We start from the raw sequence: 27359 nt of genomic DNA, 5'->3' as shown, positions 1-27359 counted from the left end.
AGATTTGTTCATATTCACCCAAAAGCCGGAAACTTGCCCATAATCATTCAAAACCAGACTCAGATGCTGCAAGGAAGCCTCAGGCTTCCACAGAAACAAAAGAACATGAGGCATGCAAACAGCTCCATGGCTATAGCAAACAGCAATGATAATAAGGGGCATCTCTGCCGTGTTCCGTGACATAATTCAACTGGAGCCATTAAAAACCCATTAATTTTCAGGTCACATGATGCTATGAGCTGAAGCGGACATGAGTCGGCTCAGCTCTCGAACCCGGGACCGCAACTCTAATTTAAAAGTGCTGAATTTTTTTCCTGCTTTCATTTGAGTTTGGTGGACTATATTGTGCCTTGCATGGACCAATATTTGACTTGAAATAAGGTAGATTTGGCAGCGAAAACCATTAAGAAAGATCGTGATCGTCCCCGCGCCCCTTATGACAAAATGGCGCACAAAGTTCTTTTGTTACAGGAAATATCAATATTATAAATATGGGAATAAACTTAGTATGTTATTGGCAAAGATAACAAAACAAAGTCAACCTAATAGTTATACTGTATATTGCATCTGGATCTTGGTATTGGCAGGAAACTGACACAAACTTCCCAAATAATTGAGTGTTTTTATCAGCATTTTTGAAATTTTATTCCTCAATTGAACCCTCCCAAGGCCCAGATGTCATGGATTATATTGAGGACTCTGGTGTGCCTAGATTATTGTCTCCTTTGCAAAACCACTTAAACAGACCAAATCAGGGCAAAGAACTACTATTGGCCATAAGAACATAAGAATTGCCACTGCTGGGTCAGACCAATGGCCATCCTGCTCAGCAGTCCACTCACGTGGTGACCCCTAGGTCAAGACCAGAGCTCCAAATGAGTCCAGTCTCACCAGTATAGCATGAACTTGTCCAACTTTGTCTTGAAACCCTGGATGATATTTTCCCCTATAACAGACGCCGGAAGAGCGTTCCAGTTTTCCTTACGTTTATAAAGAATCTATCCCCTTTCAACTTTAGAGAGTGCCCTCTCGTTCTCCCTACCTTGGAGAGGGTGAACAGTCTGTCTTTCTCTACTAAGTCTATTCCCTTCAGTATTTTGAATGTTTCGATCATGTCTCCTCTCAGTTTTCTCTTTTCAAGGGACAAGAGGCCCAGTTTCTCCAATTTCTCACTGTACGGCAACTTCTCCAGCCCCTTAACCATTTTAGATGCTCTTCTCTGGACCCTTTCGAGTAGTACCGTGTCCTTCTTCATGTACGGCGACCAGTGCTGGACGCAGTACTCCAGGTGAGGGCGCACCATGGCCCAGTACAGCTGCATGATAACCTTCTCTGATTTGTTTGTGATCCCCTTCTTGATCATTCCTACCATTCTGATCGCCCTTTTCGCCACCACAGCACATTGTGCAGATGGCTTCATGGACTCCCAAGTCCCTTTCCTGGGAGGTCTCTCCTAGTACCGCTTCGGACATCTTGTATTCGTGCACGAGATTTTTGTTCCCGACGCGCATCACTTTGCACTTATCCACGTTGAACCTCATTTGCCATGTCGATGCCCATTTCTCAAGCTTGATTATGTCACTTTGCAGATCTTCGCAATCCCCTTGCGTCCTCACTACTCTGAATAACTTCGTATCGTCCGCAAATTTAATCACCTCACTTGTCGTACCAATGTCCAGATCATTTATAAAGATGTTGAAGAGCACAGGTCCAAGCACTGAGCCCTGTGACACCCCGCTGATGACGCTCTTCCAGTCTGAGAATTGTCCATTTACCCCCACTCTCTGTTTCCTATGCTCCAGCCAGTTTTTAATCCACGTGAGTATTTCACCCTCGATTCCATGGTATGCAATTTTCCAAAGTAGTCGTTCATGTGGAACTTTGTCCAACGCCTTCTAAAAATCAAGATATACAATGTCGACTGGGTCGCCATTGTCTATTCGCCTGTTTACTCCCTCGAAGAAGTGCTGCAAGTTTGTCAGGCAAGATCTGCCTTTACTGAAACCATGCTGGCTGATGGGTACTCTCCTGAGTTTAACAAGTTGATGTTCCCACATATATGTGGGCTGTTGGAAGCCTATTATGCCTCAGCTATGACTGCAAGTAAATTCCCAGTTGGTACGAATATGGCACTTATCACTTTAATACTGAAGCCAGGTAATCTGGGGACAGATATTAAATCTTATAAGCCCATCTCATTACTAAATGTTGATATTAAATTATTAAATAAGATCTTGGCTAATCCACTGACTCTGGCCCTTCCCCATTTTATAGTGCCTGAACAGGTAGGGCTGTGAAACAACCACACTCTATCTTAATGTCTGTAGACTTTTAGCAGCTACTGTTAGAACACAGGCTCAAGAACATTTTTTGAAGCCACTCCGTACCGATTTTGTCATGGCAGGGAAAACGGCCAACATGAAATCAAAGATCTCAATGGCCCAGTGAAGTTTGAGTAAAGATGGATCTGAAAATGATTGATGCTCCCAGGGAGAAAAAAGGGCTCAAAATGATCCAAAGGGCACAAATGGAAACGTTGACAACAATGAACCAAATCTGGTAGAAATTATGACTATAAAAATAAAGAATTATGACAAAAGTTAAGGAAAATAATGATGAGACAGCACCAAAAAACTCAGAAAAGTTTGACACACTGAGGTGAAAACTGAAGACACAGCTTCTCAGCTCCGCATAAAACAATTAAATGATGGTCTAATGAGCCAATGTCAGGTAGGAAGGCACTGACATGCATGCAGTATGGGTACTATCTTATAAATTTAAAGTGACAGTGTACTTGGCGTGTGTCTGTACCATGTTCTGCTTGTCCTCAGAGAAATGTAAATACCTGAGCTGGTGGAGATCCCCAAGCCCTGCCAGCTGACGATCTCCTCCAGCAGCCAAAACTTTTCCCAAGCTCAATAGTTAATGGGAGTATATCAGAGCTGCCATGGCTTCTGGCCCCACTCGTAAGCTCAGTTTTTGTGAACATATGCATATGCAAAAACCAAGTTTGCGCAGGAGGCTGTTAGCAGCATTGGCAGCTCAACAACACTACTTACCAAGCTTGTAAAGAGTTCTATTCGCCAACAACAGCAAAAGTGTGTCAATTTGGGGTTGATCTGAGCCCAAAGAAGTGGGCCCCTGCCACTGGTACCAAACTGGTCTCTTTGGGTCTGCTGCAGGGTAGATGTCCCAGTATCTCCCCTTGTCATACGAGTCAGATGGCTCCTACTTTAAACTAAACTAAACTAAACCTTAAGTTTGTATACTTTACTTATGTATTTTAAAAAGGTGTCAGGTCAAAAGCGCGCCGGGACAAAGGCGCGCCCAGACAATTGAGCGCAGCATGCACCGCCGCGCCGCTCTAAATTACTGTTTTTAGTGCTCCGATGGGAGGGCGTGGGGGGGAACCCCCTCAGTTTACTTAATAGACATCGCGCCGCGTTGTGGGGGTGTTGTGGGGGGTGTGGGGGGTTGTAACCCCCCACATTTTACTGAAAACTTCACTTTTTCCCTGTTTTTAGGGAAAAAGTTCAGTTTACAGTAAAATGTGGAGGGTTACAACCCCCCAAACCCCCCATAACGCCGGCGTGATGTCTATTAAGTAAACTGGGGGGGTTCCCCAACAAAACCCCTCGTTGGAGCACCTAAAAACTGTAATTTAGAGCAGCGCGCACTGCGCTCAATTGTCGGCGCACGCTTTTGTCTTTTGCGCCGTTGTCTATGAACCTTTTAAAAATGCATCATATATACCTGATTCCAAGAACCATAACCAAGAAGTAAACTTGTAAAATATTGTGATTCTTCATATTTTTGTATAGGTTTAGCAGTTTCTTCAGATATGCCCCCTCCAGGGTTCATAGACAATGGTGTGAAAGACAAAAGCGCGTGCCGACAATTGAGCGCAGTGCGAGCCGCCGCGCCGCTCTAAATTACAGTTTTTAGGTGCTCCGATGGGGGGGTTTTGTTGGGGAACCCCCCCCCCCAGTTTACTTAATAGACATCGCGCCGGCGTTATGGGGGGTTTGGGGGGTTGTAACCCTCCACATTTTACTGTAAACTGAACTTTTTTCCTAAAAACAGGGAAAAAGTGAAGTTTTCAGTAAAATGTGGGTGGTTACAAACCCCCACACCCCCCACAACGCCCCACAACGCAGCACAATGTCTATTAAGTAAACTGGGGGGGGTTCCCCCCCGCTCCCCCGTCGGAGCACTAAAAACAGTAATTTAGAGCGACGCGGCGGCGCGCACTGTGCTCAATTGTCTGGGCGCGCCTTTGTCCCGGCGCGCTTTTGACCTGACACCCTCCTCCAGCCTGTTATTGTTTAAACACAGTTGAACGATTTCTCTCCGGCATATATATCATCATTGAATCTACTTTTTTTATAATTATTTTTTTAATAAAGTGCTTCTTGTGCTTCATGTGCAAAATAAAGTCTTAAAAACATCTTCTCAATAATTTTAACACCAATAATTTAGTTGCTAAGAAAACCATTCAATAATTTTTATGTTTTACTTAGCTTATTCGCTGCTGCACTGTCGACTTATAACTTCAGTTCTTTTAATCATCTGCGCCGGGAATATATTTAATCATCCGTTGTATTTAATCATCTGCGCTGGGAATATATACCTGAAGCTCATGTGTTACAAAAAGAATGCTTCGTTTCTGCATTCCAATCTTGATTGCTTTCTTGAATATCTCTGCTCCTACATAAACATCTACAGCACTGAGTGGATCATCCAGCAGAACAATACTCTGGTCACTGTAGAGGGCACGGGCTAAGCTTATTCTCTGACGTTGACCACCACTCAGGTTGGCACCATGTTCTCCTATCTAGAAGACAGAAAACCTATACTTTATCAACTAAGCTTCAGTATTTCTTGCTCCCAAAAGCTAATAGAGGGATTTTATTGTTACTGCACATTAATTTTAATGTTTAAAAAAAGGCTCATATACTCCCCTTTGTATAACCTACAGAGTGATTTACAAAATCAATAGACAGAAAAGAATTCCAAATTTAAGATGGTAAAGAGAGAGAGAAAACCTAAAACAAACTGAAATTCAGTCACCACAGCTGTCAAGAGATCTCAAGCCAAATAAATATCACCTTGTAATGCCTGTTTAAGCAGATGAACTTTCAGGAGAGTACAGAACTTCAAGTAGGAAAGTTCTGAGCGAATTTCTAGAGGGAGGGAATTCCAAAGAGTGGGAACAGCAGCAAAAAAAGTCTGAATACCTAGTGGACACAAGCTTTGTCACATATAATGATAGAAGAGAGAGTTGGTAAGTAGTGGTGGAGTGGTTGGCTAAGTAATGGGGAAGACCTGAGTGGTGGATTTTAAAAACGAGAGTTAGAGCCTTGTGTACAATGTGGAACCTGATAGGTAACCAGTGATGTTCTTTTAGAAGTAGGATAAAAGGGCCTATCCGTTATTTAGGAATAAATTTAGGTGCAGATTGGAAATTTTTATTTCAACAGAATTATATCCCCTTAGTAGCAGACATTCAGAAAGACTTGGAACGTTAGGATAAGATGTATATATCTTGGTTAGAGCGTATAGAAACATAGAAGTAGACGGCAGATAAGGGCCACGGCCCATCAAGTCTGCCCACTCTAATGACCCTCCCTATCTATCTTGGCGGATAGATCCCACATGTCTATCCCATCTGGCCTTAAAATCTGGCACGCTGCTGGCCTCAATAACCTGAAGTGGAAGACTATTCCAGTGATCAACCACCCTTTCAGTGAAGAAGAACTTCCTATTGTCACCGTGCAGTTTCCTGCCCCTGATTTTCCACGGATGCCCCCTTGTTGCCGCGGGACCCTTGAAAAAGAAGATATCTTCCTCCACCTCGATGCGGCCCATGAGATACTTGAATGTCTCGATCATATCTCCCCTCTCTCTACGTTCCTCGAGTGAGTAGAGCTGCAACTTCCCTAACCGCTCCTCATATGGGAGCTCCTTGAGTCCCGAGACCATCCTAGTGGCCATTCTCTGGACCGATTCCAGTCTCAGCACATCTTTGTGGCAATGCGGCCTCCAGAATTGCACACAGTACTCCAGGTGCGGTCTCACCATGGATCTATACAGTGGCATAATGACTTCAGGTTTACGGCTGACAAAACTCCTGCGTATGCAACCTATGATTTGCCTTGCTTTGGATGAAGCTTGCTCCACTTGGTTTGCAGACTTCATGTCTTCCCTGACAATCAAATGAAAAGCAGAGGAGGAGAACCAGAAAGGCATAGCTTCCATGAGAGGAAGGGGTGGTAAGAGTAAGTTGAGTGATCAGAATATCACTTGGAGCCAGCAAGGCTAGCCCACACCTCTTCAACCCAAAAGACTTTGAGGAGGAGAACGTTATTATTACTACTACTACTACTACTACAAGGAGTTAGGAGTTGAAAGCACTCTCAAAGAGGTGGGCTTTTAAATGGGCCTTAAAAACTGCTACATAATCATTCGGCAAACATTGAGTTAAAATTGGCTCATCCTCACCACAGAGGAAAATTTGAAAACCTACCTTTTTTCCGATACATACTCTCAGGTTTAATGGGCAGCGCTATTGGCATCTTGGAAAACAAAAGAATGACCCTAATGTTATTTTCCTTTCCTTTGCTATAACTTTTGTATTTCTCCCCTTGAATCCTAATTTTATGTATTATGCTGTTTTTATTTTTTGTACATTGAATTATTATTAAATCTTGTTTTAGATTGTAAGCCGCCCCGAAGGCAGGATAGAAAATTTTAAATAAACTTGGAAACTTCAGTAAGGAAGAATAAGGCATGCAGATGGGACAAAAGAGAGTTGTGAACAAGAGATGTCTACAATTTATGAGAAGCAGGCTCTGATTGAATATGACTCCTTAAAAATTTTTAAATGTAAGTGAATGATACCCCATTACCATTCATAATCTTTTTCTTTTTTCTTTCAGAATCCATTCTGGCCTTGAACTCTTCGTTATTCCTAATGCTGACTCTAACTGAGGATGAGTTTGGAGAGGTCAGAGACGGAGAATCATGAGGGGATGACATAGGATGAAACAGGGAACAGCTTTATGACCTAATGTGTTTCTTATATCAAAATAAAGTTGGATGACAATTTCTTTTTATTAAAATGAAGTATGACAGGAAAGGGGGCAAGGGAATCTAACTGGATGGATTTTTTACATCTTAAAAAACTGAAATGAGAAAAATAGAGGGGGATTAGGATAGCAGAAACAGAGTTTTTGGAGGGTAGTCTGCTAGCCAGATTTAGGCATATTATGGCAGCAGTCCCTGTATTTGGCTGGCCAAGTTAGTAAACTTCCACTGTTTTATACACAGAAATATTTCATGTTTTATGTTTCATATTTATTTTGCACCAGCACCAGACTGCGTGGAACTACACCGGGACCGTTACCATTCCATCTCTCTAGACCACCAGGGATTATACCTGGGTAACTCCTGGAGGATATTTTTTTTAGGGGAGAGGGTTGAGGTGGACTTCCTGTTAGGGTGAGGGGGCAGGGCTGTGATGGCTTAGAGAAGGTGAGAGGGCCTTCCAGGGGTATCAGATCAGCTGGAGGACTCTGCTTGTGGGGAGGGGATTAGACTGGGGAGGATCTGACTGAGGGTGCACCACCACAACAATACTGTGATATATTCTTGGGCTAGCCCTGTGTTATATGCTGAGTCACAACAAGGTAGTGGGTAGATAGAGTTAAAACAAACAGAATATATTTTAAGAACTAGTAAATATGCATTTTATTTGATTTTCTTAGTTTTGTTAACTTACCTCTGTCATATCTCCATGAGGCAAGCAGGCTATGTCAGGATACAGACAACATGCTTCCAGTGTTACCTGGTATCTTAAAAATAGCAAATAGGGCAATTATACACTGAAAGTATATATCTTGTTATTAACAAGATGACAATCGTGTTAGAGATCTGTTCTACACAATGTGTTATTTAATTTACAAAATATTGTCCTGAAGATGTTATGGCTCTCATTTTACATTTGAGACATACATAAACTGGCACTTAAACATTTATCTAGTGTAGAAGTCTAAGAGACAGATGCACAAAACTCCAGTGCTGTAGAACTACAGCACCAAAGAAATTCTGGTCTGTTTTCAGAGACTGATGCGCAACACAAATTACAAAACTGTGTAGTAGACACAACTCCTGTTTGCATGTCCAGGCAACACCCCCCTCCCCCTAAAAAAAAGCCAGTGGTCTAGTGGACCACCCCCTTAGTCAACCCAAATCCCTCAGCCAAAAAAAGAATATCCCTGGTAGTCCAGCAGACCTCCTTACCTACCCCCCCAAGCCCCTCCCCAAGCCCAAACACATTTCCTTAGTGGTCCTGTTGTTGGGCTGGACCCCCAGCCTTCCTTGTTCTCACTCTTGTCCCGCTCCCCCTCCCTATGGTAGGTAGGCCAGCCAGAACCCAAGCTAAGCACCCCCCTCTCCCTTCCTGTACCTTTTCAGAAGTGGCAGGAGGGAGCAGATATCCCTCCCTCCTTCCTCCAGGCTCGCCTCTTCAAAATGCACTAGGAGGGGCCTAAACACCATATAAGGCATCCTGTACTGATGCCCACACTGCAGTTATTTGTTGAGGGCATGACATGAAGCAGCAAGGGATAGTGGAGAAAGGCGATAGCAGGTGCTGGATTTCAATCTTTCAAAAAGTTAGTAACCCTATGCACACTATTCATGCAGCTGGCAGGGGTCTCCAAGTCCTGCCAGCTGAAGATATCCATAGTCCATTGAATTTCTGACAAAAAACTGTGGCAGTCAGTTGTGGTTCTCCAAACCACTCATATCGGCACTACTAGCATACCCAATTCTCATGCATGTTCAGTTCATGTGTGTCCTCTTCTGTATGGACTATTACAACATGCTCCTAAATGGACTCACTACAAAAAACCTCCATCAACTACAACGAGCACAAAATGCTGCCATCCGACTCCTAAAGAATCTCCACATATGAGACCAGATAGCCCCGGCGTTACACGCTGTCCACTGGCTGCTGATCGACAAATAATGTATATTCAAAGGCCTAGTAATGACCTCCAAATTCTTCCATGACACGGTACCGACCTAAATGGCCTCCAAACTTCCGCCCTACACCCCAAATCAACCGCTTTGCTTGCATGAAGGAAAGCTACTACACACGCCCTCGGGACACACCCTCTGCCTTGAGAACACCCCAAGAAAGATTTTATTCACACTACCTACTGTGCCTCTGGCACCTATCCACATAAGATCATTAGAAGGTCTACTGAACTTCAGGAAAGCTATAAAAAAAATCACCTTTTTCCCTGACCCTCTACGAAAGTGAGCCAATCCAAATTCCCTGGACCTTCTGACAAAGGGCCACAACCCTCCGTGTCTTGAGCCTCAGATGCTGATGTGCTTCATCTTAAGTCTGACCATGTCATGTTCTGTCATACAATGTTCTACCACACTATGTCATATTGTTTGCCATTCTTGCCCTACTATACACCATATTTACCATACTATGTCTGCCACGCTATGTCTGCCATGCTACAATCTCTCATGCCATGTTTGTCGCACAATATTTGCCTTTCAATGTCTTTTATGCTATGTTTTATCATGCAGATTTGCATACCATTTTTGCCAAGTCGTGTCATACTATATTAACCATGCTTTGTAATACTGTTTGTTGTGCTATGTTTTGCCAAACTATACTCACCATGCTATGTCTCACCATACCATGTTTTGTCATATTATGTTCATGCTTTTGTTAACTATGTTCTGCCACCTTTGTCAATGTTTGCCATGCTATCTTTTACCATAATATGTCTGAGAATGCAGCACAGTGGTTAGAACTGCAGCCTCAGCACTTTGAAATTGTAAGAGCAAACCCATGCTACTCTTTATGACCCTGGCAAGTCGCCTAATCCCTCATTGCTCCAGGTACATTAAATGGATTATGAGTCCACCGGGACAAACAAGGAAAAATGCTTGAGTATCTGAATACATTAATGTAAACCATTCTGAGCTCCCCTGGGAGAATGGTATAGAAATTTGAATAAATAAAATAAAAAAATGTCTGAAATGATGTGTCAATTTTGGGTGGGCCTGAGCTGCCTTTGATTGCTACACTTTTCTAAACTTGGTTCAGTGGGCTATGGATGTCTTCAGCTTGTGGGGTTGTGGATTTTTGTCAGATGAGTAATTTTGCTTTCTCTGAGGACAAGCAGGATATCATTTGCAACATATGGGAATCCCTAGCTACTAGGCTCATCAAAAACAATGGAGAATAGGGTCTTGCAACAGGCAAAGCTAAAACAGAACCAATTAACCTAGAATTATATACATTCCTGTTGTGTGGGTGCAGCCTGAAACAGAACACAAATGGCCCTAGGAGGGTAGAGTTGGATTCTAGACGCCAAATAAATTCTGCAGAACTGTCTGACAAAACCAACTGATACATCAGGAATCCTTCTCAAGACAGCAGTGAGATGTACATGTGTAAGGAGATACGGTTCAGCGTGTTCCATTTTTGAAAGCTCATGATCGGAGGTTGCACCCTGAGGCAGCATTATGTGAAACGCTGGCCATCGTTGGTATTCCAACCAAGCTTTATAATTCATTACACGGACAAGAGATAAGTTTTGAGTTAGTTTACACCTAAAATTGTGACCACTTGGCTATTTAACATTGCTATTTATTTGCACAACATAGAACCGTATTAGTCTCCATGGGAGGTTTTTATGCTGATGAGGTTCTCCGCCTGAACACCTTAGCCACAGCTGTGGTGGTGGGAGGGCTTTATCTGAGGCTATTCCTCCCATTGGGGCCTTCCTTGACTCATGTTGTAGCTCTTTTTACCTTCTACACAATCCATGTGAATGTGTTTATTATAGATTGTTACTGGATTTTTCAGTTTCTGAGATTTGATACTACATGTGTAGACTGTAGACCACATTGCAGCTTTGCAAATCTCCTCAATGGACAATGACCTCAAGTAAGCTATCAATGCAGCCATAGTTGACACTATGAGGTATGCCATGTCCCTTTATAGTCATACCAGGCTAGGCATAAGTAAAGGAGATGGAATCTGCTAGCCATTTGGATAGAATGGGGCTTATAATCAAAAGTTTTAAATGGCCAAAAACCAGCCTAACTTGGCACTTGGATGTCCTAATAGCAGGGATGTCCAAGTGCAATAATCAAAACCAACTTTCTGGATGTGCAACAGCACTTCTAAGCTGCTGTGTGTCCAGAGAGCAAAGGGGCATGTTGGGAGCTATTTTAAGGGCTATATGTTCCACAATTTTATTTTTTTATCATTGTTTCCACCATTTTGCCTGGCACTGAAGTCAGGCTTACCGGTATGTAATTTCCCAGATCTCCCCTGGAACCCTTTTTGAAAATCGGCAAAACATTGGCCACCCTCCAATCTTCAGATTCTACAGACAATTTTAGCGACAGGTTACAGATCTCTAACAGCAGGCCAGCAATTTTATGTTTGAGTTCTTTTAGTACACTGGGATGTATACCATCCGGTCCAGGTGATTTATCGCTTTTTAATTTGGCTTAGTACATCTTCCAGATTCACCAAGATTTCTTTCAGTTCCTCTGCATCATTACCCTTGAAAACCATTTCTGGTTCAGGTAGATCTCTTACATCTTATTCCTTAAAGACCGAAGCAAATAATTCATTCAGTCTCTCTGCTATGGCCTTATCCTCCCTCAGAGCCCCTTTTGTTCCTTGATCATCCAGCGATCCCACAAATTCCCTCACAGGTATTCTGCTTCTGATGTACCTAAAAAAATTGATATGAGCTCTTGCCTCTTTTGCAAGTTTCTCTTCATATTCTTTCTTAGCTGTCTTTATCAATGCTTTGCATCTAACTTGCTAGTGCTTGTGTCTCTTCTTATTTTCTTCATTTGGATCCTTTTTCCATTCTTTAAAGGATGTTTTTTGGCTCTAATAGCCTCTTTCACGTCACCTTTTAACCACACCAGCTCTCGTTTCCTCTTCTTTCCACCTCTGCTGATACATGCAATACATCTGGTCTGGGCTTCCACGATGGTATTTTTAAATAACATCCATGTCTAGTTTACAGTCCTAACCTTTGAAACTGATCCTTTTAGTTTCTTTTTAACCATTTTCCTCATTTTATCATAGTCACCCTTTCAAAAATTAAACGCCTCTATAGTAGATTTCTTTTGTGCCATCACTCCTGGTAGCAGCTCAAATTTGATCACGTTATGATCATTGTTTCCCAGGGGACCCAACACTAAGCACTATGCCTTGAATTCCACTAAAGACCAAATCTATAATAGATTCCCCTCTTGTCAGTTCCTGGACCAGTTGCTCCAAGAAGCAGTCATTTATTACATCTAGGAATTTTACCTCCCTAGCACTTCCCGATGTAACATTTAACTAGTCAATGTTGGGGCAATTGAAATCATAATTGATCCCCGGCGCCATTGTGTATGCCCCAATGTGTGAGTCTGTGACACTTTCTGGATTTGGCAAAATAAGACCCCTGATGTAGCTTTGGCGAAACAAGGAAATACCCTGTCGGGTCCTGCACTGAAGATGCCTATACAACGTGTGTCCTGTGTGTGCTGTTTTTCATGGGGATTACAGCACAATCAGCATTTTTTGAATAGCAGCTACTGTAAGTACCTGCTTTTTCTTTGCCTTTAAGTGCACATTGTTGGATCTGTGCCTTTTGTGGTTTTTTTGAACTTGCCCTACAATTTGAAAATCTTTGATCTTATATACTTTGAGTGGAGGTTGCTGCCGCAGACATAAAAGATTGACTGAATGCTTTGATATGATTTGTGGAAGTGGAGTTTTTTGAGCCCATGAAGCTGAACTGAGGCTTTTTTTCTCCACTTTCTTTTCTTTTTCATGTCTTTTTGCTTTCTTTGATGTGTGATTGTGCTGCGGATTGTGACAAACCTGTGGCCAGCTTTGTCCCTGTAAGGGATAAAAGCAAAACACAGTCCCTGGTCAGAAGGGCTGACCAGGTTAAAAGTAAAGGTTTGGTTTTGGCTGACTACCCCTCAGACAGTGAGGTAGAGCAGGAGAGGCAGGAACATAGGTACATCCAGCAGAGAGCGCCATCTCAGGACAGGTACCCTAGAAAGCCTGAGAGGACTCTTATTGAGAAGTGGAGTCCTAGGGCTGGAAGGTATGCTCATTACCAGCCTAGGAGAAACCTGAGTTATTTCCCTAGGGATTTCCTGCCTAACACAGCTGCTCTGAGGAGAGAGGGGTGGGGCTTTAACCAACATAAAAACAGAGTATGGAATCTCAGTAGGGGAGCAGGGAAAGCCGGGACGGAGCTGGGGCTAACGAGCTCAGGCAGCGGCAGGAGAGGCAGCAGAGCTTGGAGGCAGATGAGGGGAGAAGTCTCTCTCCTCCAGCCCGCAGAAGTGAGGACGTGGAGATGACAGAGGACTACCTCCACTCCAACCCAGAGGCTGCTGAGCAGACAGAGGCTATGGACGTCGCTGAGCCATTGCTGGAAGCTAGCCATTTCCCCACTGACATGGAGGTTAGTTATTAATGGGAAGGAAGCAAGGCTGTGCGTGTGCTGTCTCCCGTAACCCAAGCCCAGCTGGCAGAGATTAGGAGAAGAGCAGGAAAATCTCTCAATTACTCTGTATGACTGCCCGGAGAGCTTTGTTTGTTCTAGGAACTTTATCTGTAGAGGTGTGAAAGCTCCGTGGGAAAAACCCAAGTAAAGTTCACAGCTTATATAATGCCTTGCTGTGTTCCGTCGACCAGGAAGCCCAGCTGATAATAACGAGCTGTGAAGCCTGCTCTGCAAGCCTGTCCGTGTCTCAGCTAGGTAAGCTGAAACGTTTAAGAAATTCAGTGCTAGGTTTTGAAACTATAATTACTCTGGCTGTAGTCACAAGGTGTGCAAAGTTTGAAAGTTTTATTTTCCTGATATTTTTCATTTGCCTTTTTCCCTGGTGAAGAGGACTGTAGTTAATCTGGAAAGTCCAGGGTCTTGAACTGTATGTGGCATTTATAGCAAGCCATTCTGACAACTGCAAGTTATTATGTGTTTTATAATTTTTGCCATGACATACGGGTGGCTGATGGTATTCAGACCCCCGGGTTCAATAAAGCTCAAGAACATTCTTTTGTAACAAGACTTGCCTGTGTGGTCTTCTCTTTATAAGTTACTCTCAGTGTGGCCTGGCAGACTAGGCAGGCGCCTAGGTCTGTTCTACCCTGAAAAGCCTTCCTCCAACCTGAGGAGGCCACGCCGTCAGGCCAGAACTCAACACACTTAGTCCCTCGGCCGGTTAGGGCAAGGGATAAGTGTGTCACAGGATATTGTGCTCTGAATATTGTATAAATTACTGTAGTTGATTACAGGGAAGTTCTTTATATTTGTTTCTTTAGAGTTTGAGTTTTGCTAATTTAGCAATTGAAATCACTCATTATTATACTGTTTCCCAATTCTCCAGCTTTCCTAATCCCTAATTGCCATTTTGAGCCAATCAGGGCATTGGGAGGGGGAAGTCCCATCATTGCAGCATGCAGCCCTGTATGCAGGAGGGAGTGAGCTTCCCTCCTGCTGTTTGCTCTTCCAAAGATACGGGAGGAGGGGTGCCGGGGATGTAGAGGGGGGAATGTTGGGGGGATGAGGGGGCATAGATGTCAGGGGAGGTACAGGATATCAGGGGGATGTCAGGATGTGAGGGGAGATATGGGGGATGTCGGGATGTGAGGGGATATATGGGATATCAGGGGGATGTCGGGGATGTCAAGGGGATGTCAGGGGGAGGGGTGTAGGGCTCTGTGGCCCAGCTGATTCTGGTTGGGGAAATCCCCATCAGCTCAGCCACCAGGAATCTCCCAAAACTGGCTCAGCTGATGGGGATTCCTTCTGCTGCTATCAAACAAGGTAGTTGGTGGGTACATCTACATAACTTGCTTTTGTACGTTTTTCATGTGGACATTTTTATTTTTGAAAATGGGCAAAAAAGGTAGATGTCCTAAGGATCAAAACTTATACCTTCTCGTTTTCAAAAATAAAAGATAGATGTTTGGCAGCTTTGAAAATTGACATTTTTCCTACTGGGTTTGTAGACGTTTTGCACAAAATGTCCAACCTCAGACTTAGGCACATTTTTAATTATGCTCCTCCACGTGTTTACCAATGACTGCCGTATCCTGTTTGGGTGAAAGAAATAAAAAGCTGAGTGGTCTTTCTATGGGCTTTAGACTGCTCCAGATAAAAGGACAAGGCTTGCATTCAGTCTAAAGTATGCACTGTGCTTTTATCAGGATAAGCATGAGGTTTGGGAGAAAATGTTGGCAGAACAATTGACTGATTAAGGTGAAAGTCTTACACCACCTTTGGAAGGAACTTAAGACGAGTGAGAAGAACTACTCCGTTAAGATGAAATTTTGTATAAGGTAGATTAACTACTAGGGCCTGAAACTCACTGACTGTGTGCTGAAATAACCATCACAAGGAACAAAACCTTCTAAATCAAGAACTTCAGGTGACAAGCATCAGGTTAGGGTTAGGAGCTTTCATCAGCTGGGTGAGGATGATGCTGAGGTCCCATGACACAGTGGGAGGTTTGATTGGTGTTTTTTTTAGAAGTAAAACTTTCATGAAGTAAACAACTAGAGGCTGTTCAGAAAAAGGACTTATCTTCCACATGGTTATGGTAAGCACCAATTCCACTGAGGTGAACACTTATAAAGTTGGTTTTCAGACCAGGCTCAGAAAGATGCAGAAGGTATTCAAGCAATTTTTGTGTAGAGCATTGAAAAAGATCTACAGCCTTGTCCTCACACCAGATAGCAAACTTTTCCATTTGAAATTGTATGGTCTCTTAGTGGAAACTCTTTTGGAAGCATGCAGGATGAGGAAGATACAATCATGCAGATGAAGGGATGCTAGCTCTATGCTCTCAAGATCCAAGTTGTGAAGGCCAGGGATTGGTTGTTGGGATGCAAGAGAGACTCCTCATTATGAGTAATGAGGGTCAGAAATCAATTTAGTTTCCACATTTCTTCTGCGACTAGCTCCCAAACCAGAAGGAGTCATATCTACCTCTGTCATTAGGGATTAATGAGGATCATGGTTCTCTAATCCTGCTTAAGTTTTGGCAGTCTTCCCCACAAGAGGCATTGGAGGAAATGCATACAGAAGGCCTGTCCCCCAGTGGAGGAGAAAGGCATCTGATGATAGTTTTCTGTGCGATTACAGCCTGGAGCAGAACTGAGGGACTTTGTTGATGAAGTGGTGAAGAGATACACTCATGCAGTTACATCACCCTGTTCAGACCCACTGAGCTGTTGTCTTTTCCCTCCAGGTTTATGGCTCCAAGTATCATGGGCTAAAGGCCCAAAATCACATCCTGACCATATTTATTTATTTACTAGTATTTTAGCCCATTACATTAACGGGTGCTAGAATATATGTCTGTGTGTCTTTATTTCTGTCTCTCTCTCCCTCCCGCTGTCTGTCTCTCTCCCTGGCCCCCTTTGTCTGTCTGTCTTTCTGTGTCTCTCCCTGCCCCTGTGTCTTCTTTTTTTTCTATCTGTCTCTCTCCCTGCCTCCTATGCAGCAGCATTTCTCTCCCACCACTTCCCTGTGCAGCAGCCACTGCAGGATTCCCTCCCCCTCCATTTCCTTCCCCCCCACACCACTTCCCTGTGCAGCAGCAGCGTTTCCCCTACCCCCCTTTCCCTTCCCGCGATCTGGCCGGCTCCCTTAGTCCCTTCCCGCCCCCCCCTTCCCTTCCCTTCCCATGATCCCGACTAACCTTCCGATTCCAGCAGCGTCTGCAGCACTCTACACACTGAAGGCCCTGAAGCAGCAGTGTGTAGAGTGCTGCAGACACTGCTGGAATCTGAAGGTATCAGGACCCGCAGCCCTTGACCGGACCCGAAGCGAGCTCTGGGGTTGGTTTTTTTTTACGCGGGCCCAGTTGGAGCAGGAGGAGAAGCCTGAGAGGCAGGAATTAAAGTCCGTTCCGGCCCCCGCTGACATCGCCCTAGCCAGTTAACATCCTTCAGACTGCAAGAGCTGCCGCGTCCGACAGGCTCCGCGCCGCCGCATGCATGCGCACTCCTACCTGCATGCCCCTACAGCTCACGGAAAACAGGAGTACGCAGGTGGGAGTGCGTATGCGCGCTTAGGGCTTTATTATATTAGATGACCCTCATGCCTCCCCGCTTGTCGACTTATTACACTGCAATCTAATTGTCTGTTTAGATGATAATTATTTTGTACAATAGTCAATATCTTAAAGCCTTTAGAGTAAGGGCGTCTCACCTTGGCCCTTGCCAGGTCAGATTTTCAGGATTTCCCAAATGAATATGCATGAGATCTATTTGCAAACAAAGGAAGCAATGCATGCAAATAGATCTCATGCAAATTCATTGGGGAAATCCTGAAAACCCAACTGGATTGCAGCCTTCAAGAACCGACATTGAATAACCCTGCTTTAGAGCATTCCAAATGGCCCTCAGCTCCAGGAGATTGATATAGAGTTGTCTCTCCTGAGCAGGCCAGAAACCCTGGGTGTGAAGACCACCTATGTGAGCTCCCTAGCCCAGGTTGAATACATATGCCATCAGTATCTTGTGTAGAGGAGAAATTTGGAAAGGAAGTCCAGAACCACAAGAGTGACTTCTGCAGAGGAGGGGAGTGACAAGAGATGACACCCACTAGTTTCCCATGACAGTGGAGATGCACCATGGGTATTACAAACACTGAAAGATATGTGGCCCAACAATCTCAATGTCTGCTAAACTGTGATCTGCTGGCTCTGGTAGATTTAAAGGTTGATGAAAATCAATGCTTCAGCCATGACCTTTCAGAAAGAAGACCTTAGCTTAAATCAGATCTAGCAGGGTTCCTATGAATTCCAGTTGCTGAGTGAGAAGGAGATGGGGCTTTAGGTAATTTATGATGAACCCTAGTAACTCCAATACCCAAATGGTTCTCTGAATTGATCCTTGAACACCCTTTGTGGATGAACTCTTGACCAGCCAATTGTTCAAGTAGTCAAGCACATGCACTCCCCAGTCTGCATTTAAATGCTGCAACTATAGTGAGACATTTGGTAAAGACTTGGGGAGTGGAAGCGAGGTCAAATGGTAGTTCTTGCTCTCTTCCTCGTATCCATCATCAACCCATCTCTTGCTCTCTGTCTCATTCCTTCATCCAGAATTGCCTTGTTTCTCTCTTTCTTGTCCTCCTTTTATTATTGCCCTATCCCCTACTCCCCATCCAGCATAGCCCAGTTTCTCTTTCTCCCTATCCATTTATCCCCTTCTCCTTACCTCAGCATTACCTCCTTCCTCTCTCTCTTCCCCCCTTCTTCCCACTTCTCATCTTGCTGCCTTCCTTGATCAGCTTCATCATTGGTAAAAGCAGTAGACAAGATGCATATGCAAGACTATTTCCTGTACATTACACTTCTTTGCCAGTTCTACACCCTCTGACAAACTTTCTGTGTCGGATGGAGTGGGACTGGCAAAGCTAGGAGAAGAGCACACATAGAAATGGTTCCATGCATCCTTTCTGCTGCTTTTACTGATGCCACCACCACTGCAAAGCTGAGAAAGCAGCGGTGGCAAGGGAATGAAGGTTGCAGTTGGGGCTGAGGAAGCTATAACATTAAGTCTAAGCAGGATGTTACTCCACTAAGTAACATATCTAGCCCATATAAAGCCTCTGTGACAATTTCAAAACTGGATGTATTTCTAATGGTACTGTAAATACCTATCCCAACCTGTCTGTATGATTCCCTCCACAGATTACCTGCCATACCCTTTAAAAGTTCAAGTGAATGCTTCCCAATGATTTCTAGTCAGACATCTGACAAAAACAATACTATTTTCAAGTCAGCTTTCTAAACTCTGATAATATCTCAATTTCTTAATCCCAAAATCTTAACCGCATTCAAGTTCTTATCTCAATTCAGAGGCTGATATCTAAGGCCAGCATTTTACTTTTGCATTTCTCTCTTGAACACTTCTTTTGGCTTTGCAGTTCTGCCTCATCTTGACTCTGCTCTTTCCATGCCTCTCTTTCTCTCTTCTCTACAGTCTGGGTACCTTCACCTGTGCTCTGAGCCTTTGCTGCTTTCTTATTACATCTTCCAGCCTGCCCATCTCCAATGTGAGTTTATACCAGTCAGTTCATGACTCTCAGGGACTACATTGCCAAGAATTCCCATAAGGTAACTTTTTTTCTGAGTTCTTCTATGCTTTCTGGAGCTCCTCTAGCACACTGACCAGGGTATAACAATAGTTTTATTCCTGTTATATACACTATTAACACCTTCAAATGCCTGCATAAAAAAGAAAGCTTTTAACTTCTTCCTGAACACTGTGAGAAGGGATTCCGAGCTTAATGATTCTGGAAGACAATTCTGTAAGGTATAACTAGAAACAGCAAAAGACCAAGCACGAGTCTCCATCAGGCATAATTATCTTAGTCCTATAAATGTCAATGAGTTGCCTGGTAACTCTTCAGTACAGAGCTGAGACATAAAGGTGCTTTATGAATTAAAGGTAAGGTTTTAAACTTTACACATCAAAACATGAGCCAGTGAAATTAACATAAAACAGGGGTAATATATTCTATTCACCTTGATCTTCTTAAAAACCAAGCAGCAGCATTTTAGATTATGTAAAAATTTCAAAGTGATAACAGGTACGACTCGTATATTTAGATAGACTGAGCTGCCATAATCTAAACCTAAAAGTAAAATGGCTTGTAGAACAGTGTGAAAATCATCAGGAGACAAAAATGGCTTCATTCTCCATAACAAATTCAATTTATAGAAGACAACATTCATAACATGTTTCACCTGAGGATGTAGCATTAAAGCAGAATCAAAAAATAATCCCCAGGTTTCGAACTTGAAAACCCCCCTGAAATCAGACATTTATCCAGAGAAAACTGATGTTTGACATGACAATTTTACTCAAAACCCATCAACTTATTCTTGTTGAGATTAAGGATAATTGAATAATATCTAATTATTTGAATAAGAAACCTAAAAATGGATTAAGGGATATTTGGAGCATTGAGATTAAGCATCAGATTAATGCATCTCAATGGCCACGTATTTGGTCTTGGAGAATTAAAGGTACGATGTGGGCATCTATTAGACAAACATGGTTCTTTTTGTTGCATAGAGCATTCTGGATCCCTACTAGATTATAAAAATTAGATTGCTCTAAGTCTAATAAGTGCTGGCATTGTAAAATTGAAGTTGGAACTCTGGATCATCTTTTATTTTATTGTCCATATATTCAGGCATTTTGGTTATCAATATGGGATCAAGTTAACCTCTTTATGGAAAATCATGTGGCATTTTCATATGATACAGTTTTATTTGGAATGTGTATGAGAAATAAAAGCCAAATATCTGCAGTAAATAATAAGCTTTTGATGATCCTTACAGGAGTAGGGATACAACAAATAACATTGAATTGGAAAAATTGTTCTAGACTAAATTACAGCTTCTGGTGGAACTCAGTGTGTCATCTGTACAAAATGGAACGTTTACTTGCAATACAAAATGGTCATTTTAACAGATTTAAAGATGTGTGGAGGCCAATAATAAATTATCATAATGATTAATGTTAATTTATTATTCTTTTTCCTTATATGATAATTGAAAGAATGGGGGGATGGGGGATGGGTGGGTTATGCTAATTCAATATATATGTGCATAATTTAATTGATTAATATACATAGGAATTATATTATTCATGTATAGATATGAGTTGGGGGTGGGAAATAAATCTTTTAGTTATATATTGTTATGGAATTATCAAGTGATAATGTAATATGTTGTGTTCATATTTTAATGTACACTTGATGTATATGTTAAAATGAATAAAGATTTGGGAAAAAAAAGGATAATTTAATAACATGCTCCTAGTTTAAGAGGGCAGGAAGGCATTTACTTAGGTGCTATTTTATAAAGACACCTAACTTTTATTAGCTAGTTTGGCTTCAAATTTCAAGAAGAACTTTGGGGCCCTTCAGTGCAGTAAATTTTGCAGTTACTGCATTTGCCCTGATTTTACCGCACAGGGCAGATGTTTACTGTAATGCACTATGTTAAATGCAGGTGCAGACAGTACAAGAGCAACCATAATACTTACTCCTGAATGTAAACAGTGCAGGGCCAGTTGCAAAGGTTCTGTCATGGTGCTGCTCTCCTCCTCCCTTCCACATCTCTCCCTTTGATCTCCCAGTCGTACAGGCAAACCATCCAAGAGCAACCGATCCCTACCCTGTACAACTTAATTTAATATAATATGGTACCCACACTTCCCGAGAAGATCACAAAGGCCCCCTGCTCCTCTCCCCTTGCTTGAATCACCATGCCCCCGTGCTCCTCTTAATAGGATCATTACGTCTCGCCCCACAACAATTCAGCACCCCTACACACATACTTCACTTCCTCCTATACAACTCTACTTTCTGCCAGCAAAACTGCCCCTGAACCCAAGTCACCCCACCTCTGATTCCTCCTCCCTCCCCCGCTCCCAGGGGCCAACAATTGGTGGCAGTGGAAACATGTGCAGGTGCAATCCCCCTTATTTCCACTCAAATCAGCACCATCTTCAAAAATGAAGCCAATGACCCCTAGGAGTAGTCTTTTAGAACTACCACTAAGGGTCATCCTTCCATGTATCCACCACTCACAGCTGCATTTACTGCCTCCTTTCTAGACAGGATTACAAGATGTCCAGGAAACCTTGGATATGTCCGCTTTATAGAAGACTGTCCAGGAGCCCTGATGAACTTTCCAAAACCCAGCAGTTTATCCAGGTTTTGGAAAGCTCCAGCTGTTTCTGGAGAGCCTCTGAGCATGCTTGGATGATGTCACACGCTCATAGGCCCTCGGACACAGCCTGGAGGTCAGGAATGAAGAAATGAGTCTTTCTGGGGGTGAGACTGGGGGGGGGCAGAATGAAGCGGGACTGAAGGCGGAATGGGGTGGGGCTGGGGGCAGAACGATGCATGGCCATGCACCCGGGATTTTACAACATAAAATATGGTAACCCTATTTCTAGGTAGCATTCCTGATAGCTACCACATAATAACAACCACTGCACTAGTTGTCACAACAAGCCACTCCTCCTTCTACTAGTGTCATACTTATATCCTACCCTCTTCAATATTAACCAGCTAACACAGGTATTTTACCACAGTGGTAAATCCCATGTTAGTGTGAGGAGGGGGATTCACATATTCTCTGCATCTTTCAAAGTGCAGTGAAGAGGTGGATTCCTATGTTCCCTAAATCTGTCTCTGTGTTCATTTAATCTGTCTAAGTACAGAAATTCAGCAAACAGACCTTTGATGTTAAGCAAAAGGGAGGTTATCGTGCACACTGTCTGGACAGAGAGCTCTTTTGAAAGAGTCAGATTTTTTTCAGCCTGATAAACAGTGTAGAGCAGGGGTGTCCAACCTTTTGGCTTTCCTGGGCCACATTGGCCGAAAAATTTTTTTCTGGAGCCACGCAAACGCTGCAGCAAGACAGAGGAGAGAGCCGGCAAGACAGTAAACACCCGGGGGCAGCAGAGGAAAACACTGCATCGCCCTCGACCGGGGCCGCACAAAATACTTCACGGGGCTGCATATGGCCCTCAGGCCACAGGTTGGACACCCCTGGTGTAGAGAGAAGCACAGTGGCAGTTGGTGTGAGAAGGGGAAGGAAACAAATGAGAGAAGCAGCTTGTCTCTCTCTTTTTAATAGTTTTGTGGGAGCTGCCAGAGAATTTCTCTAGGTATAGAAAGTTACTCTAGTGGCTATACTTATAACCGGAATTAATCCATAAAATTTATATCAAAAACATCCGGTTGAATATAATCTTCACCCATTCATGAATAGATATTCATAAGGAAATACTTTGATACTCGATCCTCGGAGGGTTGATCTCCTGTTGGTTCTGGTGAACAGAGCTCACCGAACCCAATCTTCATAGGATCTCATTGGATCAAAATATAACGTTTTTTTATATATATTTTTTCTTTAATTCTTTTTATATCAATAATTTTAATATAAATAGTGAGTATAAAACTTTCACTTAACTTGTAATTCCTCTAAGCAGCTGGCTACCTCTATGCATATAGCTCTGGGGATCAGTATCCCAGAACCCTGAATAAGAATATAAGAATAGCCTTACTGGGTCAGATCAATGGCCCATCAAGCCCAGTAGCCTGTTCTCAAGGTGGCCAATCCAGGTCACTAGTACTTGGCCAAAACCCAAGGTGTAGGAATATTCCGTGCTACCGATACAGGGCAAGCAGTGGCTTCCCCCGTGTCTTTCTCAATAACAGACTATGGACTTTTCCTCCAGGAACTTGTCCAAACCTTTCTTAAAACCAGCTACGCTATCCACTCTTACCACATCCTCTGGCAATGCGTTCCAGAGCTTAACTATTCTCTGAGTGAAAAAAAATTTCCTCCAATTGGTTTTAAAAGTATTTCCCTGTAACTTCATCGAGTGTCCCCCTAATCTTTGTAATTTTTGATGGAGTGAAAAATCAATCCACTTGTACCCGATCTACTCCACTCAGGATTTTGTAGACTTTAATCATATCACCCCTCAGCTGTCTCTTTTCCAAGCTGAAAAGCTCTAACCGTTTTAGTCTTTCCTCATATGCTGGTAGAGAGAATTTCTATTTGTCCTATTTACTTTTCTTTTACCTGATAGGGCTCCTTTTACTAAGCTACGATAGCGTTTTTAGTGCACGCAGAATTTTAGCGCGCACTAAACCCACGCTACGTGGCTAGAACTAACGCCAGTTCAATGCTGGCGGTGGGTCTAGCGTGCACAAAAGCCACTATCGCAGCTTAGTTAAAGGAGCTCATAGTGTCCTCGTGGCCTGCCTCCTGTGCTAGGAGTTACATTAGCTACTTAGCACATTAGTTAAAATGCAACATAATAAGTAAATCAGGATTAGAATATGTTCATGCAATCACATAGTCCTGTGTCTTCTCTGATTTGATGGTGTTAAATATAAAAATTCTGCATTAGCAATGATCCTAAACTTACTTTTCTTTATCAAACTCCTCATCAAGTAAGATGTTTTCTCTCAGGGATGCATTAAAAATCCAAGCTTGTTGAGCAACATAAGCAAAATTGCCTCTGACGGATAGTGTCCCATTCAGAAGGGTCATCTATGTAAAATGTAAGAAATAGTTTGAAAATGTAGTAAACAAGAATTATTATTATAATATTATGGTGTATCACACTATATTTTTACAAATTGCATAGTCAATTGTTCTTAACATAAGACATAACTACGTATTTACTTGTAGAACGTATTCTCTGTGGACTGCAAGATAAATATTCTTACAAATGGGTTACAGCCGCCCGACTTAAGTATGACCCATTCTTAAGAACATGGTTGCGGCTTCATTTGATTTCACTGAGTAGTGTTTCCAGAGGCATAGACTCCTACACTTCTCCTATAGCAGATTCAGGAATGATGCATGGCCACATTAAGAACAGTGTGTAATTGTGCATGCTGTACCTTAAAGGGAAATCTGGTAGGGACAGTTGGCCCTTTTGTTAGCTGGCAACCCTAATCTGGACAAAGAGAGAGAGAATGGAGCCAGAGCCAGAATGTGTGGCTATAGGATCAGTTGAAAGCCAAGACATAGGAGATTGTGAATGTTAGAAAGCAGAGGAGGTTACCCAACTGCATGAGCAAGTAACCTCTGTGAAGTCCTTAAATGCCACACTGCAGATGCAGGTAGCAAAGCTAACTGTAAAAGGAGAGAAGTCAAAGAGCTCTCCCAGGCTGCAGAAAAGCAATACCTTACTTTAAGTCAGCCAGGCACATGAACAGTGCAAGCAGCTAGAATTGCTGGTTGAAAAACTGCGCTATAAGGAAGTTCAATTTAAGGTAGAATATTGCCCACTGGTGGAAGAAAAAGCCAGTTGGGAAAAAGAGAAGGAAGAAATAATCTGAAGAATGCAGGAATTGCAAGCCCAAGTCAGCCTGTTAATAGTCCAGAGGGAGGACTTCCAGGCCAATGCAGAGGCTGTGAATGCCAAAGTGGAGCAGCTGCAGCAGGAGTTGGCAGTATACCGGACTTCAGGAGCAGTTAAAGAGAACAGCCCAGAACTGTGATACACTGAAAGCCAAGGCCCAGGTACTGGAGGAGCTGAATGACAAGCTCCAAAGTAATTTTTAAGAGATGTACCTCCAGGAGAAGGAGAGGAAAAATTTAATGATGAATATGCAACAGGAGAAAGAATGGTTGCAGAATCAGAATACCTAGTTGGACACTGAACTAAAAGCTAAAACAGAGGAAGTTCTATCCCTTACCAGAGGAAAAGAAAAAGAGATTTGTGAATTAAAGGGTAGTCTGGGCAACGAGGAAGAGGAGATCACTTGAACGAGGGAGCAAGTAACCAGACTAAGATTATTGAATGGCGGTTTGCAGAAGTAGGCCAGTTAAATGAGCTTACTCAGTTAAATGAGCTTACTCAGTTAAATGAGTTACTCAGCTTACTCAGTTAAATGAGACAAAAAGAACAGCAGTCATGTCTGGAAGCAAGGTTCCAGGACAAGCTGAGTGCTCATGTGAACCTTTCTAACCTCTACAAGAGTGCCACCAAGGATTCTGAAGCTAGGAACACAGAGTTGACTGAAGCTGTTAAGGAACTGGAGGAAGAAGTTAGCAACCTCACAGAAAGAAATGTGATATTTCAGCAACGGAAGGAGGCACAATGCCAGCTCAAAACTCTGAACCAACAGTTTAATAAAATGAAAGAGCAACTACACCAACCCCCTCTCTTACAAAGGTGCGCTAAACTTTTTAGCGCGTGCTAAATGATAACGCGTGCATGTTATCCTATGGACGTGTAAGCAGTTAGCGCAAGTGTTGATTTAGCGCGCGCTAAATCCACACTAAAATGCTTAGCGCGCCTTTGGAAAAAAAGAGGGCCCAAGAGTTGCTACTAGTTAAAAGTGACTGCCAGGTGCTTCAGTCTGAAAGTGACAAGATCGAAGCATCAAAAGTCACTTTGGACAAGGAAGTTGATATGTTAAACCAGAGGCTTTAGAGAACAGAGCAGGACTTGCAGGCAATCCAATCCATGGAAAAGGATTTGAAGAAAACCACTGAGGAACTAGAAGAGGAAAGAGATGCCCTCAGCTGCCACTATGACCAAAAGTTGAGAGAGATAAATCAACTAGAAGAAGAACTTAAAAATATTTTCAAGTTCTAAAGGAGAAGCAAAGGTTTTCAGAAGAAATGGAAACCAAGATTATTGCTTTGGAATCTGATTTAAAGGCAGCCCAAGAGAGGTTTCTGAGAAAGAGCATGCGGGAGCAACCGATGCAGAGAGATGTCCTGCGAATGGAAGAGGACCAAGCCCAAGGCCCAGAGAATGAGCTTTGTGATGCCCTGATCCATATCCAAGGCTCTGAGTGGATTTAAGCAGTGCACTTGTCACTGATCTGTCACTGATCTGCACAATTTGGGGCTGATTCTATAAATGAGTGTCCCAATTGGAGGTGGCGGTAGGCATCCTACTTCCATCTGGCAGCCAATTGGGATGCCCGTTTGTAAAAAAAAAAACCCAAACAAACCGAGGCAGGAAGCCTACACTATAGGCGTTTGTCACAGGTCTAGGGAGACATGTAGGGACACTTAAGCTCACCCAAGGCTGGGCTTGAGCATAGTTTCAACTGGAAGTGGCCTTGGGCGAGCTTAATGCAGGCCAGCAAAATGCTGGCCTACATTTCAAAAGCTAAAAGTAGACACGTCGGCTGAGCTGATCAGGGTAAGGGAATCCCTAGGTTTGTAGGGTTTCAGGGTAGTGAAGATGTGGTTGCAATGGCTCAGGGAGACCATTGCCTTTTTGGAAGACTCCCAAGATATTTCTGTATGAGCCACTCTTTTTGTAATCTTTACCTCTTAAGCTGATAGGAATTTAGTATTTAATAAATAATTTTAAAAATAAACATTTGATATCTTGTGGGCAAAAACCTAAAGTTTTCCTGGATGCGTTATATATTGCTTAGATTTGTAGAAAAATGTCCTCTTTAAAAGCTAGTTTTGGCAATAGGGGCAATGTTTTACTTTTCCCCTGCAAATGTCTAATTTCTTGTAAGCAAGTTAACTATCCCCCCTTTTACAAAGCCATGCTAACAGCAGCCGCACAATTCTCAATGGACTTAAGTGCGATTACCTCCAGATGCCACTCTAATTGGCTTAGTAAAAGAAGGGTATATTTTTTTATTTGTTTTTATATCCTAGGCAGCTTGAAAAATGTATATTTCATAAGGGCGTTCCTCCTTCTTTTGGCTGTATGTTGGGAATTTAGAGGGAAATGCTGAATT

At 42.8% G+C, this 27359-nt stretch overlaps 1 protein-coding gene across 1 annotated transcript in view; it reads right to left on the bottom strand.

Annotated features, from left to right (window-relative positions):
• LOC117362914 (multidrug resistance-associated protein 5-like) overlaps window positions 1–27359 on the bottom strand; it is a 324462-nt gene that overhangs the window by 189339 nt on the left and 107764 nt on the right. The window contains 3 exon segments of the mRNA XM_033950006.1: window positions 4631–4834; window positions 7781–7853; window positions 24056–24180. Coding sequence (XP_033805897.1) covers window positions 4631–4834; window positions 7781–7853; window positions 24056–24180 — 402 coding nt within the window.

The sequence above is a fragment of the Geotrypetes seraphini genome, chromosome 6 (genome assembly GCF_902459505.1).
Source record: "Geotrypetes seraphini chromosome 6, aGeoSer1.1, whole genome shotgun sequence".
Lineage (NCBI taxonomy): Eukaryota > Metazoa > Chordata > Amphibia > Gymnophiona > Dermophiidae > Geotrypetes > Geotrypetes seraphini.
Note: the sequence above shows the minus strand (reverse complement) of the source record. Positions and strands in the feature narration are given on the sequence as shown.